General features: G+C 47.4%; 1 protein-coding gene across 1 annotated transcript; it reads left to right on the top strand.

The window, feature by feature from the left end:
- The first annotated feature begins 6,567 nt into the window (after positions 1–6,567).
- Positions 6,568–10,232, top strand: LOC307222599 (E3 ubiquitin-protein ligase RNF186-like). The gene has a single exon (XM_079987996.1). It carries the CDS (start codon positions 7,719–7,721, stop codon positions 8,535–8,537), a length of 819 nt encoding a protein of 272 aa, XP_079844122.1. The 5' UTR covers positions 6,568–7,718; the 3' UTR covers positions 8,538–10,232.
- Positions 10,233–12,981: the final 2,749 nt, after the last annotated feature.

Genomic DNA, 12,981 nt, shown 5'->3' with positions numbered 1-12,981 from the left:
ATCACTGCGCTAGGGGGAACCCTTTCTATTCTGGTGGAGGACAGGCTGCTGTTCCATCTGGTAGAGCTCCTCTTCTTACCAAATGCAAAGAAGCACATAGAGTAACTGGTTGTGTTGTGTTCTTGCCTTGTCCCCAAGGAAATGGCAGAGCTTTTTCAGAAATGGGATGTTCTTGAGAGCAAACAAAATGACAGGTTTTAATTAAAGCTGTCAATAGACGAGTGAATTATGATCGATCTGGGAACTGAATGCTGCCAAAAGTGAGTGTTTCCTCTGCTGGGGCAAGGCTTTAGCCTGTGGCCCTCCAAACTGTTGCTGGACCCCAGCTCCCATTAGCCCTGAGCATTGGCTGTGCTGACTGAGGCTAGTGAGAGCTGGATTCCAACAGCAACCAGAGGACTACATGTTCCCCAGCCCTAACACACAGGGGTCATGCATTCCTTTCTCTGTTTCAGTAGAGGGCCCGGGCAGGATACCGATGTTTGCCAGATCCTCAGTAGCTCACCTTCCCAGAATAAATGCAGTTTATCAGCCAAGATTCTGTGCACAGAAAATGGCAGCAGAATTGGACTCTGCGCGGCAACTTTCAAGTGCTTTGGTCTGAATTTTAATTTGTTATAATGGGTCTGGGAATGAATGAATGAATGAAATGTGAGACTCCCTACATTGGTTGGAACTAACAATGCCATGCCTAGATCCTGGGCAAAGATGTGGAGTGGGAGATGTGGGCATGATGCTTGGGAGCAAGTGGTCAGGCAAAGAGGGATTTAGATCATCTGCCCAGGAAGGATTCCGTTGATTTGATGGAGGATAATGCTATCTGTGACTACTACTACTACTACTAATATAATAATTTTATTATTTAAACCCTGCTCATCTGGCTGGCTTGCCACAGCCACTCTGGGCGGCTTCCAACACATACAAAAGCATAATAAAACATCAAACATTAGGAACTTCCTGATAGAGGGCTGCCTTCAGATGTCTTCTAAAAGTTGTATAGTTCTTTATCTCCTGGACATCTGATGGGGGGGGGCATTCCACAGGGAGGGTGCCACAGCTGAGAAGGCCCTCTGTCTGGTTCCCTGTAACTTCTCTTCTCACAGTGAGGGAACCGCCAGAAGGCCCTCGGTGCTGGACCTCAGTGTCCAGGCTGAACGGTGGGGGTGGAGATGCTCCTTCAGGTATGTGGGGCCAAGGCTGTATAGGACTTTAAAGGTCAGCACCAACACTTTGAATTATGTTCAGAAATGTACAATGGCGATGCTCCACAGAGGCTGCAGGCTTCTGAATACCAGTTACTACTGGAAGCCACAAAATGGGAAAGAATTCTTGTGCTCAGGTCAGAACAGGGTGCTGGACTAGACAGGCCACTGGCCTGATCCAGCACGTTCTTATATTCTGGAAACCGCCCCATATTTCCTATGATATGTATTGAACTAGTCTTGAGATATCTTGATAGATGCTGTCAGACCCAGACTTAAAGGGAAAGCTGACCTAAACATGACAAGCTGCCCTTCTACCCAGTCAAACTATTGGCAACATTTAAGACCACAACTCAGTAGTAGAGTATCTGCATTGCATGCAGACGATCTCTGGTTAAATCCCTTGGGTCTCCAGGTGGAGTGGCAGCCGTTCTGCAGGGCTTCAGCCAGGCAAGTGAATTGAACTTTGGACTCTGCATGAAAACCCATATGCTCTGTTGCTCGGCTGCAACCTTTCCCCAAGTAGTCCAATTTTGGAGCTAAAGATCACAATGTTTTGAAGTTGGGTAGTAAAGTGAGCAGCTTCCTTCTGGATTTCTTTGCTAGATTAATATTATATTGGAAGTTTGCCTTAACCTGGATTCCCCTCCCCCATCCCACCAAACCATGTTTTGTTGAGAGTTCAGCAATGTGTAGATTAGTTGGCACCAACAGTGCTGGCTCCATTCCCTGCAAATTTGTGTGTTGCGTTTCAAGGTTATTTTGAATAGTTGTCCTCTACATTAACAGTGCTATTTACAGCCTTGTTTTCACAACCCTCTTTTCTGTTCAAAAATACTCCCAAGCGGCTGCAGTATTAAAGGGATTAAACATCCCATTCGGGTATAAATGGCTAAATCAACTCAGTCAACTAAGACCTGATGAGACCCATTGTGTGTCTATCACCTGCTGAAAGGTGGGCAAAGGTGGACCCTGAAGGATCTATCCCCACAGCCTCTGTGCCACCGCAAAAAGGGCCTCTACCCATGTGTCCACCTGATGGAGGGTTTCGAGCAGTCTCCAAGTTCACCCTGGTGTTCAGGAAGATTTGCCTGGGTTTTGTGGAGGTCTACCCTGTACATAGGGACAAACCACAGAGCCTAGGACTTAAGCCACAGAGCCTAGGACTTGCTGATCAGAAGGTCCCTCGGCCAATAAAGTGAGATGAGCGCCTCAACCCCAGAGTCGGCCACGACTGGACCTAATGGTCAGGGGTCCCTTTACCTTTACCCTGTACATAGGGACGTGGGTGGCGCTGTGGGTTAAACCACAGAGCCTAGGGCTTGCCGATCAGAAGGTTGGAGGTTCAACTCCCCACAACGGGGTGAGCTACTGTTGCTCGGTCCCTGCTCCTGCCAACCTAGCAGTTCGAAAGCACGTCAAGTGCAAGTAGATATATAGGTACCGCTCTGGCGGGAAGGTAAACGGCGTTTCCGTGCGCTGCTCTGGTTTGCCAGAAGCGGCTTAGTCATACTGGCCACATGACCCAGAAGCTGTCTGCGGACAAACGCTGGCTCCCTCGGCCAATAAAGCAAGATGAGCGCCGCAACCCCAGAGTCAGCCACGATTGGACCTAATGGTCCGGGGTCCCTTTATCTTTACTTTTACCCTGTACATGGTCAGAAACTGTCACTTGTCCAAAGAGAGCAGCTGGAGTCTTAGGAAGCTAGCTGATCCTGGACCATTGAGGACAGGGATGGCCAATGTGGTGCCTACCAGGTGTTGTTGGGGTACAACTCCCATCGTTCCTGAGGTCTGGTCATACTGACTGAGGCTGTTGGAAGTTCAGAACCTTAGAGCTCAAGCCCAGCAGTTTGGATTGAAATGCAGTTCCTCCCCAAGTGATTTACCATTTGGAAATTCACTTTGCCCCTCTCTCCAATGACCATTCTTTTTATGGAATGGAAACTGGGTTCAGCACTGTCAGGCTGTCCCCAAGCCCGGCTATCGCCATTTTTTAGTTTGTATAATCGCATTGCTTTAGTTGGGACTGGCTAGCGGGCTGTGTGTAGAATGATCCATGGAGAAACCATGTGGACGAAGCTGGAAAGGAGACGGAGCAAAACTGCGGAAATACTTGGGCTGCGGATCGTGGAAGCACAGGATGAAAAGTGCTGAGTTGGCTTTGCCCAAGTGCCAGTAGACGCATGAGGAGGAGAGCCATGTGCTTGCAGATTTGAAATGGTATGGTAACAACTGGTCTGTTCCGTGAGCTGTGAGGGTTGGCGCTTAGCACAGATTGCAGCGGGCTTGGCATTTAATAGGAGAACAGCTATGGTCATTCCTGGGCCAGGAAAGCCTGGCTGCAGTAGTTCACGCACTATTTACTTCAAGCCTGGATTACAGCGATGTGATCTATGTGGGGCTTGCCTTGTGCTTGAACTGGAAGCTGCAGTTAGTGCAGAATGCTGCAGCACAGTGGCTGACAGGAGTGAGGGCCCCCCAGCACTGGTTGCCGGTTTTCTCCTGGGCCAAGTTCAGATTGTTAGTACCTATAAACCCTCAGCAGCATGGTAAACATGGGACCACTTTTCCATGTGAGATTGCCTTACTCCATATACACTCTATAGACAAGCCTACCTAGACATGTAGACTGTTGACATGTGTTATAATCTGTCTTTAGAATATCATTGATTTCAGGGGGGGTTTATTAAAAAAAGTGTTAAATGGCTGCTTTTAACTGTTGTTATAATAATTCTACATTCTCAAATGCAGAATAAATGTTCATTAATATACAAGGCAAACAAACATACAGAAGTACAGGATGAGTCTTTTAAAAGAGGCCCCATGGACTTACCCTGTATATAAAGGACTTACCCTGTATATAAACCACATGTCTGAAACAGTACAGGAGAGCAATCCTGAAGCCATTTTGACTCTCCCAAAGTGACCTCAAATATTTATCTGCAAGGAGGAAGGAAATGGGGAAAGCTTTCAAATTGTCTTTGGACTGGATGGGCTTACACCTCCCTGCAAATACAGCCTGGCAAGTATCTGTTAGGCTGAGCAAACTATCAATATGTGTAAGAGATTTGGGAACTAAAGTATTTACCATCTCGAAGGAATGCCCAGGGCTGCCAGACTACCCAGAAAATGCAATCAAGTAAAGGGTTTCCGTGCGCTGCTCTGGTTCACCAGAAGCGGCTTAGTTATGCTGGCCACATGACCTGGAAGCTGTCTGCGGACAAACGGTGGCTCCCTCGACCTATAGAGCGAGATAAGCGCCACAACCCCAGAGTCATCCGTGACTGGACCTAATGGTCAGGGGTACCTTTACCTTTACTTTTTAAGGCATGATCAGGTATCCTGGCAGACAGGAGAGAAGCAACACTCTCAAAATTCTGCTGGAGACTGCCTCCTTCTGTGATGTATGCATGATGTTTTGGGGGGTGGTCTTGGGCTACAGAGTGGAGCAATTTCAAAAGTCTTTATAGGTGTTTGTGCACCATTGTTCTGGGTCTCTCCTACCTCCTTGCAATGAGGAGAGGGAACTTTGTTGCAACAGAAAAATAAAGATCTGCCTTGCCTGCCTTCTACGGATCTTGCCTCCATCCATTCATCTCTGACTGATCATGGACTTAGGGGACTCAGTCCCTTGGGAGTTGGGCAACAAAGCCAATCCCCCCTTTTTTCTATAACACTGGCTTTACTGATTATTTTATTGTCTTATTCCTCCTTTTTATATACATTTTATTCCAAGAGACTGTTAGACATATTATCCTTCTGTTTCTTTGCTGTTCCATCATTTCCTAGTACTTCATTGGTTCTAAATAAGATACGAAGACATGGCTAAGATATATCAGACTTTTAAGGGCGGGGATCATGTTGTATATACACACAGAATGAAAATCATATCAAAAACAAAAGGCCATGCCCCAAGTTCTTTAGAAGGTTGGAGTTCAAAACGGGGGACTTCTCAATTTCAATTTAAAAAGTCGTTCTTTCAATCAATGCTGTGTAATTCTCAAAGTGACCACTGGATGGCAGATGAAGCGAGAGAGCTGTGGCAGAAGGAGAGAGGAAAATGGGTGGCAGAAAGAGAGTAAAAGTGGGGTATGCAGATTGGTTCTTTAAGTCTCTAGTCTCTGCCAAGTGGTGGCTTCAGCCTATCCTGCTGCCAGCATGCGGATCCTGACAGAGTTCCCCCAAAGCAATGTGGTCCTAAACAGAAAAAAGCTTGCCCACTCCTGACATCAGACACCTCAGGGTGTCTTTCTTGCAGAAGACAGGATGAGATAGAAACTTGCGGCAAAACTGGCACCAATGTCTTTATTTCATTCTGCTCTCTCACTTGGCTTGGAAACAGAAATGGCAGAGACAGAGAAACTAGGGAGAGTGTGAGCTTCTCCATTCTCCTGGATCTCTTTTGCAGAAGGGAGGTGTCCTCCACACCAGGACTTCCCCACCCCTCGCCCGGCCCCAGGGATCTTCACACTTCCGTTTGATCCCCTGCGCTTTTTATTATCGGCCAACTAGTCTCGCTTAAACATTAATGGAAAAAATTGCATGCAGAAATATCGCATCGGAGATAAGCACAGTAGCAGACAGGAGCCTCTGTTTTGAAAGTCCTCCAGCAAGGTGAAAATGGCGCATGGCAACAGCTGGAGAGAGAAAGAGAGAGGGAGAGAGAGAAATGGGTGGCTTAAGCTGGGATAAAGAACCATTTTCAGCCCGAGAATCACATTCCTTTCTGGGCAACCTCCTGAGCAGTGGGCAGGCCCAGAGCATAGCTGTCAAGTGTCCCTTATTTGAAGGGACAGTCCCTTATTCCAGCGCCATGTCCCGCTGCTGTCCCTTATTGATGGATGTCCCTTAAATGATGTCCCTTAAATTTCAAAGGAAGCAGCTCCTCTCCCTCCCTCCCTGCCGGTCAGGGAGGAGGAAGGCTCCAACTGTGTTGTTTAGCTGTGTTGCTCACCCAATAAGAAGTCTAAGAACGACTGGGGGGTGGAGCTTGCATGCCTTGTATGTGGCTGGTTAATGCAAGCTGAGGGGGTTTTTGAATGCTGGACGCCATTTTGTTGCACGTGCTGCTGCAAACTTTGCAGTGCAAAGCTAGGCCGGGGAGCCATCTTAAGTTGAGGCTGCATAGGGCTTGTGGTGCATGTGATTCAGATTCTATTCAGTTGAACCTCTGGTTACAAAGTTGGTTGGACAGTGTTCTCGAAGCTACCCAGCATGAGTTTGACCAGCCTGCAGGAGGACAGGAAGACTGGAGTGCCTGGAACAGGTGAGGCTGCAGGTCCTTTATTTTGGCTGCTGGTCCCTTATTTTCAAGGCTGCTGGTCCCTTATTTTCAAATCTGTAAGTTGACAGCTATGGCCCAGAGACAAAATGGGGCAGAGCACTGGACACAAATTTTACTTCCATGTGATAGGCTACTTTCTGCACACACTTGCCATCCAGGCAAGCCTTATCAGGGTTCATGGGCACATTCCAGCCAGGCAAAAACACTCACAGACCATGTTAAGGAAAGGTGGTGAGGGTTTGTGGGCTGATGAGAGGCCTGAGGGCCAGAGAGAGAAGCCTGAAGGTCACATTTGGCCCTTGACCCTGAGATCCCCCACCAATGTCCCAAGCAGGAGGCTCCACCCCACTCCTGATACATGCATGAATTCTGCATCATTCAAAGACTACTTGGGGTTTCCCCCCCTGCCCATCTCATCTGCTGGCCAATCACAGCAGTGGACAGCAAAGTCAATCACAAACATGGCTGTGGCCGGCAGGTCCTACCGTTCACCCTTGACTCCAGTGGGGGCAGGTGCCGGACATCTAGGAGGTGGAGCCTCTCAGCCTAGCCTACCTCACAGGGTTGTGACCAGTCAGATGAAAGCAACTGTATTGCTGCATTCCTTAGCGTGTGCACAGTATCTTTGCAAGTAGTGGGGTGGAACCCAGAGCAAACTGGCGCTGCTTCCAGAGGCTCGCTTGGCAGCCCCACCAGGCCCAGTGGTCACCAACCAGCATGGATATGAGCCAAGGAGGAAGCAATTTTTGTAGTTTGTGTGTCCCCACTGTTTCTCAGCTATGGAGCTTGGAGGGTGTGATAGGATCCAGCCTATCATGGTGCCTATTGCGCAGGCTAGATAAGAGCCATAAAGCACTTACACTTCAGAAAATAATAAAATATTGGTGGCCACTGATATGGACGTTACATATTTTTATGACTGGGAAAATCAAGGGCAGAATAATTCGGTGTTATTGCCAAGCACCAGGAACCCAGGGAGCTGTGTGGCGTTACTGATTAACACCCTTCTTAGCATTATTTTCCTGACGTCAACATGGCTGAAAGCCAACTCACTAATAATCGCTCATATCAATACCAGTAAAGCATCATGGAAACTGCAGCGGTTACTGTGAAGCCAGAGATGAGCACAGCAAGATCTCATTCCTCCCTGCAGATGCTTGGTGGAAAGAGAAAGTTCCTCTCCTGGGGGAGCTAAAGAAGGAACAGACCAGGGCAAATCAGCAGAAGGAATGCAAAACACAGATCCTCCTGAAGAAGAAATGCAAAATACAGGTGATATAGGACGCATGGTTGGAATTTCAGGCTCAGAGGGCCCAGCCTCTCCTGTGCGACGACCCGGCCTAGGTGCTCCAAATCAACCAGCTCTGGACACGAACCCACCAAACTCTTTCCCTCCAGCCTTTTGGGTAGCGACTCATTCAGACAGCCCTGCAGAGAAAGTGGACCTTGGATGCTCCTCTGCAGTCCCAGCCACAGACACAGACTGTGTCATCTGCTTTAACCGGTACAGTCTTAGCAGACTGCCAAAACTTCTGGCTTGCCAGCATGTCTTCTGCGCCGTCTGCCTGAAGCTTATCCTGAGGAATGACGGGAAGACGTGGGAAATTGTTTGCCCCATCTGCCGAAAAGCCACCTCCGTCTTTGGGGGCCTTATCTGCAGCCTCCGCGATAAGGAGGAAGCCGTTCTTGAGCCCTTGCCAAACCCTGGCTGGAATGCAGAGGGTCTCTTTCCTCTGGATGCTCGGAGAGGGAAGCCGCTGGCTCGTGGCACTTTCCACGTCAACCCAGATGGCGGTGGCAGCAGCGATAATGTCAGGATGGCTGCCAAGAGGCTGGTCTTCCTTCTGCTGCTCTCAGCCCTGCTCGCGGCCCTCATTCTACCCATCTTGGATGGGGGGCTGCTGAAGTGGGCCATCTGCATCACCATGGGCTTGGGACTGGCCTTAGCTGGGGTGCTTTGCTTCAACCCAAAGTGGAGGTGCAGCAGCCTCTGTGGTTCTCTCCCGTCCTGGAGAATGAGAGCGAGTCACATCACCTCTGTCGCCTGAAAGTTCCCCACACTGCAATTATTAAACTATGGAACCTTCTTCTACAAGAGGTAGGGATGGTCACCAACGTGGATGGCTTTAACCTGGACCCACTTGACCCGTGCGATCGCCTTACTCCATATAAGCCCACTTGACCATTTCAATCTACAGAACTGGCATTGTTACAGGTGCCACCTAATACTTGTTTTACCTTTGTAAGAAATCATTTAGCGTGGCAAAACCTACACTTTGGAACTCCCTGCCTGTTGACATCAAGCAGGAGCCTTCACTGTACTATTTTCAGCTCCTGCTAAAAACATTTTTCATTAGACAAATCTACCCAGATACCTAGAATGTTGAAATGTGTTTTAATCTGTTTTTAGCTCGTTGGTGATTTTATTTTTGGATGTTCTGTTTTTAACTTTTTGACTGATAATCTTATTGTTTTATTCTTTTTGTACACCACTTTGTTTGTTTTTTACAATTAAGAGGTACAGGTATATGGATTTTATGAGAAATAACAGAGCACCAGCCAAATTCATGGAGGATTAAGACTACCAATGGCTGTGTTCCACCTCCATTGCCAGAGGCTGCTGGGAATTACACTCATGCCCTCCTTGCAGGCTTCCTTTAATGGACATCTGGTTGGCTACTATGTGAAGAGGACACTGGGTGAAATAGGTCTGATCCAGCAGTCCCTTCTTATGTTCTTAAAAACAGGCACATGATGCATGAGATGGTTTGGGTTGCAAACTCCCTTCAGCTGTGCTGTGCTGGCTGGGGCTGATAGTCCAGAATGAGGGCACTAGGCTGGGGATAGCTAGTACCAAGGCCTGCTGGGAGCCTTTCAAATGGCAGTTAAACTGCCACAGTTGCTCACCGTTGCCATGGTGCTGGCAGGTTCCAGCTTTTGTATGCAGAGCAACAGCATCCCAAAGTGGTCAGCTACAATTGGTCTTCTGGCGGCCATTCCGTTCAAGCCCATTGGGACTTTAGGCCAATGGGGGGCTCAGATGTGCATTGGAAGCAAGTTGATTGGTTGTGGGCTACCAGCTGCAGGGAATATAAGGCCAGGATCAGTGCTGTTTGGAGGTCAGTTGAACAGTCCTAGGAGGGCTGTGAAGTTCAGCAAGGGACTTAAGAAGACTCTGGAAGAGGGAAGCGGAGGAGCCTGAAGCCAGGAAGGTCTGTGAGAGAGGAGAGGGGGTCTCCTGTAATAGGTTTGGGGAAGAATGGAGCCCAGTGAATCAGCTGTTAGGCAAGTCATCTGAAGAAGTTCCTGACCAGACTGAAGACTCCTGCCAGATAACTCAGGGGAAGTGAACGTGACCAGACTTCAAGTGAAGCACTCCAAGCATATTTGAATTAACGGAGGTAGAGTTGGGAATGGTACCTGGTTATTGCATAGCAGTACCTGCACCTCTCTGGACTACAACTCCATTGAGCCCTGGCCATATTGGCTGGGGCTGTGGGAGTTGGATTCCAAAAACATTTGGAGGGCCAAATATTTTCCATTCCTGGCTGAAAAGGAACAGCAGCAGACACCTAGCCATCTTCTTAAAGCAACACCAGCATTGTTGTAACATCTATTTAAGGCATGCAATAACATATTGCATCTGATGTTTAAACCACATTTACTTACCAGCAAGTATAATCTCATTATGTAGTATTAATAATAATCTTTAATAAATGTTAATATCTTTGCTTAACTACAAAGTATACATATCTGGTCTGTTTTCTCCTATGCCTAAATCCACAGGTAGGTACTGTATTTGTAAAAGGTAAGTAAGAAATAATAAATAAGTTTTTAAAAAAGGGTAAAGGACTCTTGGATGGTTAAGTCCAGTCAAAGGTGATTATGGGGTTGCGCCGCTCATCTCGCTTTCAGGCTGAGGGAGCCGGCATTTATCCACAGACAGCTTTTCGGGTCATGTGGCCAGCATGACTAAACTGTTTCTGGCGCAACGGAACACTGTGACAGAAGCCAGAGCGCATGGAAACGCTATTAAAGTGGGTATTTTTGATTGATGGGGACGCGGGTGGCGCTGTGGGTAAAACCTCAGTGTCTAGGACTTGCTGATCATAAGGTCGGCGGTTCGAATCCCCGTGGCGGGGTGAGCTCCCGTCGTTCGGTCCCAGCTCCTGCCCACCTAGCAGTTCGAAAGCACCCCTAAGTGCAAGTAGATAAATAGGTACTGCTTTATAGCGGGAAGGTAAACGGCGTTTCCGTGTGCTGCGCTGGTGCTGGTTCGCCAGCTGCAGCTTCGTCACGCTGGCCACGTGACCCGGAAGTGTCTTTGGATGGCGCCGGCTCCCGGCCTCTTGAGCGAGATGAGCGTGCAACCCTAGAGTCGGACACGACTGGCCCGTACGGGCAGGGGTACCTTTACCTTTACCTTTATTTTTGATTGAAGTATATACAAGGTGCATTATGACTTGCAGCTGGTGCAATGTGAAAACATCAGGGCCACAATTAGGGGTGAAGGAATTCAATTTGGTCTACATTTATAAGGAAAACAATCTTAATTTGCACCTTTTGAAACATGCTCAGTGAAGCACCACTGTCCTCTGAAATGTGTAGTTCTCTGAATTTTGCAAAGCAGTTCTCTAGCCAAGAGATGCACATGCTAGGGTAAAGTGTACATTAATATAACAGCATACAACCCCTTATAGACGGGGATACTGATTTGCAAAAATATGTATATTAGTCAAGATTGCATACAGGAGAAATTGGCACTAAAATGCTGCTGAATTTTCATGACGACTAGTTTTTTAAATTTGCAAACTGAGAAACATTGGGTGCTGAATTTAAGAGTGGAAAAACGAGAAACCAAGAAAAAAAATTGACAGATTTCTGCTGACCTCAGTCACAATCCAGGACAAAGGTAGAGGCTAAGCAATGGGGTCTAAGCCACCAGACCTCCACACCCACCCACATGGGGAGAAGCCCCTTTGAATTTGACGGAACTTATTTCTGAGTGCGTGTGCATACAGGGGCATCTGGAGATGCTTTGATGCCCGAGAAATGCCCCTTGCTTGCCTCCATGATGGGAGTGGGGGTGAAGCTCTGCAAGGGTTTCTCCTCAAGCAAAAGTCCCTGCTGAATCTCCCTTTCTGCCACCTGGTGAGGGCTTCTCCTTGGTCTGGTTGGCCACTGTGGAAAAAGGATGCTGGACCAGATGGGCCATGGGCCTGATCCAGCAGGCTATGTTCATATGCCAATTTCCTGTTCAGATATTTAACTTCTGGAGACCCTGGGAGCAGAGAGCTGAATCCTGAAATAAACTCTCGAAACTCATATGAACATTTTAACATTGTGAGTTATTGGGTTGTTTTTATTTTGATTATGTATTTAGTGGTTTTATATTCTGATTTTATCCTGTGAACTGCCCTGAGACCTGTGGGTGCGTATAGGGTGGTATATAAATTCAATAAAAAATAATAAAAAATAATTTTACTGATGATTTGTTAATTAGATTATATGACTTATGCTGTTTAGGCTATCAAAGATTAGCAGCAGCACCTTGAATTGTGCTCCTTAAAAAAAGGTAAGCAGCCAGTCCAGTTGTTAAAGGACTGATGAGATGTGATCCATTTGTCCACTCCCCCAATTAGCAGCCTAGCAGTTGTACTTTGAATTAATTTTTTCTGAGATCTTCAAAAGAGCCACATACAGAAGACGTGGCAATAATCTAGTCTGGAGGTTACCTGGTCTCAATCAACTGGAGTACATGCCCCTCACAGGGGTGAGCAGGTGCCATGGGTCTCAAAAGGAAGAAAATAGTGGATTTGTTACAGCGCCTTAAAACCACCCCCACTATATTGTTCTACAACTGCTGTTCATTCTGAGCCTGTGTCCTTCTTCCACATATCTCCCACTGTCTTTTGAGACAACCAGAACTAGAAATTGACTGGAAAGAACCAGAAGGACTAATCCTGAAACTGGGCAAATTATATTAACGTCAGCAGGAGCTAATAAGAAAACAAGGCAATAAATAAAGTACAGAGGTCGGGGTGATAAACTGAAGAATAGATTGATTGGGGAGCAACACATGATTCCAGCTGGTAAAGGATGGCTTGGCTTTTAGAGTTGGACGACAGGGTGGCATGAATGGTTCCAATTGCTTCAAGGGAGATCACAGCCAGGTAGCTTGTAAAATAATCTCTGGCTAGCCAGAGATCCAACTGCTAGATGATCTTAAAGTAGTTAGAAGCTGAGAGCTCTGCCTAAGTATCTGTATGAGCTCCACAAGGGATGGCGGAAGAATCTGATCATAGAATTGTAGAATTGGAAGACACCACAAGGATCATCTAGCGGCAAGCAAATCCCACCCATGAAACACATGCCCTTTTTAAGGTCCCAACGGGCTTCCCGCAGGCCAGGTGACCGCTCTGGTCCTGTTCTCTATGATCCACGCGTCAGATGACCGCTCTGCAACCCATTTATCTATGATCCCCACTTCTT

Source organism: Podarcis cretensis (genome assembly GCF_951804945.1).
Source record: "Podarcis cretensis genome assembly, chromosome: 8".
Lineage (NCBI taxonomy): Eukaryota > Metazoa > Chordata > Lepidosauria > Squamata > Lacertidae > Podarcis > Podarcis cretensis.
Note: the sequence above shows the minus strand (reverse complement) of the source record. Positions and strands in the feature narration are given on the sequence as shown.

Bases quoted from the DNA above. Each gene is read 5' to 3' on its own strand.
- LOC307222599 (XM_079987996.1), top strand. From the start codon at position 7,719: ATGCAAAACACAGATCCTCCTGAAGAAGAAATGCAAAATACAGGTGAT.